This window comes from Cyprinodon variegatus, unplaced genomic scaffold, assembly GCF_000732505.1.
Source record: "Cyprinodon variegatus isolate N-32 unplaced genomic scaffold, C_variegatus-1.0 Scaffold303, whole genome shotgun sequence".
NCBI lineage: Eukaryota > Metazoa > Chordata > Actinopteri > Cyprinodontiformes > Cyprinodontidae > Cyprinodon > Cyprinodon variegatus.
Genome location: NW_015150756.1, coordinates 616,716 through 622,715, shown reverse-complemented (window position 1 = coordinate 622,715; position 6,000 = coordinate 616,716). Strand labels below are relative to the sequence as shown.

General features: G+C 40.0%; 4 protein-coding genes across 6 annotated transcripts in view; 1 reads left to right on the top strand and 3 right to left on the bottom strand.

Annotated features, from left to right (window-relative positions):
* LOC107090619 (histone H2A-like) overlaps positions 1–1,494 on the bottom strand; it is a 30,948-nt gene extending 29,454 nt beyond the window's left edge. Inside the window, exon 1 of the mRNA XM_015384114.1 lies at positions 1,349–1,494. Within this exon, the coding sequence (XP_015239600.1) occupies positions 1,349–1,490 (142 nt within the window). The 5' untranslated portion in view covers positions 1,491–1,494. The remainder of the gene's footprint in view (positions 1–1,348) is intronic.
* The window catches only part of LOC107090620 (histone H2A-like), a 665,777-nt gene that overhangs the window by 45,270 nt on the left and 614,507 nt on the right, over positions 1–6,000 (top strand). The window lies entirely within an intron of this gene.
* On the bottom strand, positions 929–4,463 carry LOC107090616 (histone H1-like). 2 transcript variants are annotated; one of them, XM_015384111.1, is made up of 2 exons: positions 3,857–4,463; positions 929–1,327 (listed from the first exon to the last, which is right to left on the bottom strand). In XM_015384111.1, the coding sequence occupies exons 1-2, from the start codon at positions 4,448–4,450 to the stop codon at positions 1,301–1,303; spliced, it is 621 nt and encodes a 206-aa protein (XP_015239597.1). In that variant the 5' UTR covers positions 4,451–4,463; the 3' UTR covers positions 929–1,300. The 2 variants fall into 2 exon arrangements, with proteins under 2 accessions (XP_015239597.1, XP_015239596.1); XM_015384110.1 differs by lacking the exon at positions 929–1,327 and having other exon boundaries at positions 3,766–4,463.
* On the bottom strand, positions 2,371–2,888 carry LOC107090618 (histone H3). Its single transcript, XM_015384113.1, has 2 exons — positions 2,579–2,888; positions 2,371–2,519 (listed from the first exon to the last, which is right to left on the bottom strand). The coding sequence occupies exons 1-2, from the start codon at positions 2,861–2,863 to the stop codon at positions 2,394–2,396; spliced, it is 411 nt and encodes a 136-aa protein (XP_015239599.1). The 5' UTR covers positions 2,864–2,888; the 3' UTR covers positions 2,371–2,393.

The window sequence follows — 6,000 nt, the reverse complement described above, 5'->3', positions numbered from 1 at the left end:
AGTGGACTTCTGGTAACGGCGGATCTCTCGGAGAGCCACGGTACCGGGCCTGTAACGGTGGGGCTTCTTCACTCCACCGGTAGCCGGGGCGCTCTTACGGGCAGCTTTAGTAGCCAGCTGCTTCCTGGGAGCCTTTCCTCCGGTGGATTTACGGGCGGTCTGCTTGGTTCTGGCCATGGCGGACTAGACGCTTATCTCTCACTAAACGAGGATAATATGATCTCACAGTGGAAACAGCGGCTTTATAAAGAGACGTGCGGCGTGAGGTGGCCTCTGATTGGACCAAATTAAACACGTGGTAACCCTCCACTCAATTTAGTCATTGGTTGAGTTTGAAATTTCAAAATAAAGCGCGAGATGTGTAACAAAGAAAGAAAATTCCGAAGTAACATAAAGCCCAAGGTTAAAGAGGGTATACTAGTCTGATAAAGTGTGATATTTGCTTTAGCAAAGTTTTTGATAATTAATATTTTTATAGATTCTTTAACCTGATTACTATCCAAAACTAGTTCAAATGTTACTCAGTTTCATTTACTTCTCAGTTCATTTTATTTTTTCAGTTTTATTTCTCATATAAATGTGATTCTTTTAAGTTTTATTAAAATTAAATCTAAACCTTCCTCGTTTTATTTACATATCTTTTACTGCTAATTAGTCCGGTAATGAAACCTTCCTTGGGCTCTTTTCTTTTTGTCCTATAATAAATATTTTAAGTTATTACAAACTACTTACATAAAACTTAAATATTGTCCATGCTGAAATTGTATATTTAAATATTAAATATCAAGTGCAATTACACAAATATATAAATCAGTTGCACTCTTTCCAGTATCCGTTTAATAATACCTCATATTTAATGAGCTGTACTGTAATAATCAATCATAATAATCAACACAGAAAATATGAAAGAGCTGAACTCTGATCTCATGAAATCACTAGATGTGCTAAACACACATCTAATTAAATATCCATGCTTCCATTATTAGAAACATTCATTTCCAAATAGGTATTAGTGTTAATAATGTGGTCACATTTTTGCTCATATTTAGAGATGATCTCGTTATTTTACGGTGAATCTGTGAATCATGGATGAGGCTATCCCATGGGGATCAGTTATGAGTGAAATTAACTGATTTTAATAATTCCATTGATCAGCCACCCTAATCACTGCCTTTAAGTTTGAGAATATTATCTAATTAAGTAATTAATTTTCTGCTTATAAGGAATGAGCTCTTGAGATGAAGCTGTGGTGGCTCTGAAAAGAGCCTTTGTTGCACTGAGTGCTGGTTGAAGCAGCAGTCTACTTCTTGGCCTTCTTAGCTGGGGCCTTTTTAGCTGCAGNCGGGAGCTCCAGCGCCCACGCGCTCAGCGTAGTTGCCCTTCCTCAACAGCCTGTGAACACGGCCGACTGGGAACTGCAGCCCAGCACGAGAGGAGCGGGTCTTGGCCTTAGCCCTGGCTTTGCCTCCGGTCTTTCCACGTCCAGACATGATTTCTGTAATGGTTTACTTTAACAAGTGGCTGTCAGGACGCGCATTGGGAGTATATATAAGGCCTGTCGTCGATCATATGCTCTCTGATTGGTCACATATAACAACAAATCCAATCGTCCAATCAAAGCAGGCGGCTTTTTCCCGCAGTCTGCTTCTGCCAATTACCACTAAATGCAGCTGACAGATCGGGGCGTGGCTAAAGGTTGAGGCCGTGGTTTCAGGCTGCCAGCTGGTGGAAATTATTCAACCCATTCACAGACACAATAACACACCTCTTTAAAGAAAAAACATATGGTTGTACCAGAGAAATTCTGTATCTCAAGAGCTACACACTACACACAAGAATTGTTCAAAACTGTACCCAAATGTAAGCACTGTAAAAGAGTTTAGTAAACAATTATAAATTACTGCAAAACAAAATGAAAACCCACTTTTAACATTTCGATGGATGCTTGTAAAATATCTAAATGTGAAAATAATCTACTTAAGTTTAGCAACATTTATGTAGCATTTTTGCTGCAATAATCATTAGTAGACGATTCAACATTTATAGGAAGTGGATTTATTAAAACGACCAAAACATCTATAGATGTTCTACACATTAAATTCTGTACATTTTAGATTCACTATACACTAAGAATAATTGGTTGTTTCTAAATAGGTTTGCTGCAGATGGAAGTTCATCTTGAGCCTTTTGGCGTAATCAAACACTTCCTAGTCAGTCTTACTACATAAATATTGAACATTTATACAGGAGGCTTATAGCCTAATCTGGAAGGGGCGTTTTCTTTTCATTCCATTTCAAATGTATGCTGTACATCATTTAATACAGGATCAGAGCTCTGAAAAGATGTAAGTGGCTCTTAAAAGAGCCGTTGGGTTTTGTTGTATGAGCTTGACTTATGCTCTCTCTCCACGGATGCGGCGGGCCAGCTGGATGTCTTTGGGCATGATGGTGACCCTCTTGGCGTGGATGGCGCACAGGTTGGTGTCCTCGAACAGACCAACCAGGTAAGCCTCGCTGGCCTCCTGCAGAGCCATGACGGCGGAGCTCTGGNCAGACCAACCAGGTAAGCCTCGCTGGCCTCCTGCAGAGCCATGACGGCGGAGCTCTGGAAGCGCAGGTCGGTCTTGAAATCCTGAGCGATCTCTCTGACCAGACGTTGGAAGGGTAGCTTGCGGATGAGCAGCTCAGTGGACTTCTGGTAACGGCGGATCTCTCGGAGAGCCACGGTACCGGGCCTGTAACGGTGGGGCTTCTTCACTCCACCGGTAGCCGGGGCGCTCTTACGGGCAGCTTTGGTAGCCAGCTGCTTCCTGGGAGCCTTTCCTCCGGTGGACTTACGGGCGGTCTGCTTGGTTCTGGCCATGGCGGACTAGGCGCTTATCTCTCACTCAACGAAGATAATATGATCTCACAGGCGAAACAGCGGCTTTATAAAGAGACGTGCGGCGTGAAGTAGCCTCTAATTGGACCAAATTAAACACGTGGTACAACCCATCCAACTCATTCATAGGTTGAGTTTGAAATTTCAAAATAAAGCGCGAGATGTGTAACAAAGAAAGAAAATTCCGGAGTAAAATAAAATCCAAGGTAAATAAGGGAATTTCATTCTGAAAAGTCTGATATTTGCTTTAGCAGAATATTAGATAATAAAAATGTGTTATTCATGATCATTTTAGGAAATATATTTGTAAAATAAATGTGCTTGTTTTAAATATTAAACTTAGTTTTTACATTGTTGCCAAACGCCAAGGAGACTACACATGTAACTATTTAGACTTATATCTGCCTTCATAATAGAAACCTTTAATTAAATCTAGTGCTTTCATTTTCAATTTTTTTTTACATATTTTTTACTGCCATCGATTCCTGTTATGAAAACCCTTCTTTTTGTCCTTTATTAAATATTTACAGCTATTAAACTTTACTTAGATAAAATAAAAGTATTACCTTGAGTAAAATGGTGTCCATGCTGAAATAGTTTAGTTTATATATTAAACATTATGTCTATTTAAAAAGCAAATTTTCATGCTTTCATTCACAGAAACATTTGTTGAGGTGGAGTTATTTCTTTGTGTTAATAATGTGATCACATCTGGAAATCATCCCATTATTTTAGGGTGAATCATCTGGATGAGGCTGTCCCATGGGTTTCAGTCATGAGTGAAATTAACTGATTTTAATAATTCCATAGATCAGCCACTGTAATTTAAGCTTGATCTTTATAATTCAGTAATTAATTTTCTGCTTATAAAGAATGAGCTCTTGAGATGAAGCTGTGGTGGCTCTGAAAAGAGCCTTTGTTGCACTGAGTGCTGGTTGAAGCAGCAGTCTACTTCTTGGCCTTCTTAGCTGGGGCCTTTTTAGCTGCAGCAGGTTTCTTGGCTGCAGGTTTCTTAGCTGCAGGCTTCTTAGCAGCCTTTGGCTTCTTGGCAGCAGGGGCGGCCTTTTTGGGGCTCTTCTTCACCACCTTTTTCACGCTTTTCTTGGCCGCTGCTGCCTTCTTCGGAGACTTCTTGGCTGCTGTCGCTTTCTTAGCAGCGGTGGCTTTTTTCGGGGTGCTGACCTTCTTGGCGGCGGGCTTCTTGGCTTTTGCGGGAGCCTTCTTCTTCACCACCTTCTTGGCTGGTTTAGCGGATTTGGACTCCTTGGCGAGCTTGAAAGAACCGGAGGCCCCGGTCCCCTTGGTGTGAGCCAGGGTGCCGTTGGTCACCAACTTAGTGACGGCCGTGTTGATCCGCTTGTTGGCTTTAGCTACATCCACCCCTTTAGCAGCCAGGACCTTCTTCACCGCCGACAGAGACACTCCTTTGCGCTCCTTGGACTCGGCCACGGCGTCCACGATCTGCTTGGACAGGCTGGGTCCATCCTTCTTGGCCTTAGGAGCGGACTTCTTCCTCGGGGCTTTTGCCGGGGCTTTCGCCGGTGCAGCTGCTGGAGCTTCTTCTGCCATGTTTCTCTGTTTATGTTCCTCTGAACGTCTCCAGCTCAGAGCAGGAGGCGGGATTTATATTATGGATGAGAACCGTGAAGAAACAACCCAGCCTGCTGCTCTGCTCCCGCGTCAAATCGCTCCACAGTTGTGTTTTCTTCGCGGCATTTAAGGCTTTAAATCTTCGCTAAATTAAAGTTTTTTATCATATAACTTACTTTAATGGAAAGGTTATTTCCCGTTCTACACAATGAGGTAGCATTTGGTTTCCAGGACTTTCTCTTTTTGACCCAGGAACGCTCAAAAGTGTCTGAAGCTCGTTGCTTCTGAGCATTAAGAGGCGGATTTTCTCCACATTTCGTACTTTAAAACATCTAAAATAATTTTTCACACAACATTAAGACAAGACCCTCGCTAAAAAACAAAGTAATGAAAAGAAAACAAATGAAATGGTTTCGCTAGTGTCATTATTTCAGTTAGAAATGAGGAAGGTTCTCCCAGCAGTAAACACACAGAAAATGAATCGGTAGGGCAGGATTCTCGCTTGGATGAAAGGGTTGGAAATTAACACCTTTTCTGTCAAATAGCATATTTAACACACAGACACACAAAAAGTACATACTGGTGTTATAGTTTAGTTAAGAATAGAAGAGGACGTGAGATTTATTCATTATTTTGATCCTTCTAGTCTCTATTTCTCACTAAATCAGGCACTAAATGCATTTTGTCTCCTTTAAATAAACTCAATGGCATAAAAACATTTTCACTTAAATCCTATTTTTATTGCAGTGAGATGATAAAACATTTAGGATTTATTAATTACAAATGAATTTGTTACAAGCGTACATAACTACATCAAAGAAGGACAAATTGATTGAGCTGCTTGTGCCTTCTGACCTGTGGACAATAAAAAAAGTTTACAGATAGATCAATCAGCAACTTAATATTTGAAGTTTGTTTAGGTTTTTAACGGTTGAACATAAAACCTCAAAACTAACAAGCAAGAACCTCTCAATAAGTTCTAGTTTTATTTAGTTTTGACCCTGTAATCTATTTATTTTTTTACTACCTCATGTCAATTTTTAACAGGTTTCAAAGACTAACTTCAGATTTCTCCTCTGTGTTGAAATATTTCCCTTCATGGTTCAGACTGTCTCCAGTGGGGTTAACAAAATTATTCCAATAAAAGTTAAAAAACATTCCACTGGAATCTGTTTCCAAGTTTGAAGATCTTTTGCTTCCCATCCAGGAAGCTTTTTCAATTCAAAATGAGACAAAATCAAACTGCACTACAGTACAGATCACTCAGCAGAAAGAAAATATGGGGAGAATTTGCTGCTTTCATTTATCAACTTCTTGTCTGTGCTGGAAAATTATACAAAAAAAGAGAAATTTAACATAATCAGCCAGCAAGAATACATCGATTTTTGGATTTCTACATAAAGAAAGCTAACATTAGTAAATGGTGAGAGGTAAGTAGAAAGAAGGGTGTGTTTTGCATTCACAATTATTTTGTTTTCCAATATATTTAACTCATATTAGGGTTTCTTATGTAACATTTTATATTTGGT

Excerpts from the sequence above, each read along its gene's own strand:
- LOC107090618 (XM_015384113.1), bottom strand. The coding sequence starts at position 2,863 with ATGGCCAGAACCAAGCAGACCGCCCGTAAGTCCACCGGAGGAAAGGCT. Across the intron at positions 2,520-2,578 it reads CCGTCATGGCTCTGCAGGAG|GCCAGCGAGGCTTACCTGGT; the intron begins GCCAGCGAGGCT and ends GCTCTGCAGGAG.
- LOC107090616 (XM_015384111.1), bottom strand. The coding sequence starts at position 4,450 with ATGGCAGAAGAAGCTCCAGCAGCTGCACCGGCGAAAGCCCCGGCAAAA. Across the intron at positions 1,328-3,856 it reads AACCTGCTGCAGCTAAAAAG|GCCCCAGCTAAGAAGGCCAA; the intron begins GCCCCAGCTAAG and ends GCAGCTAAAAAG.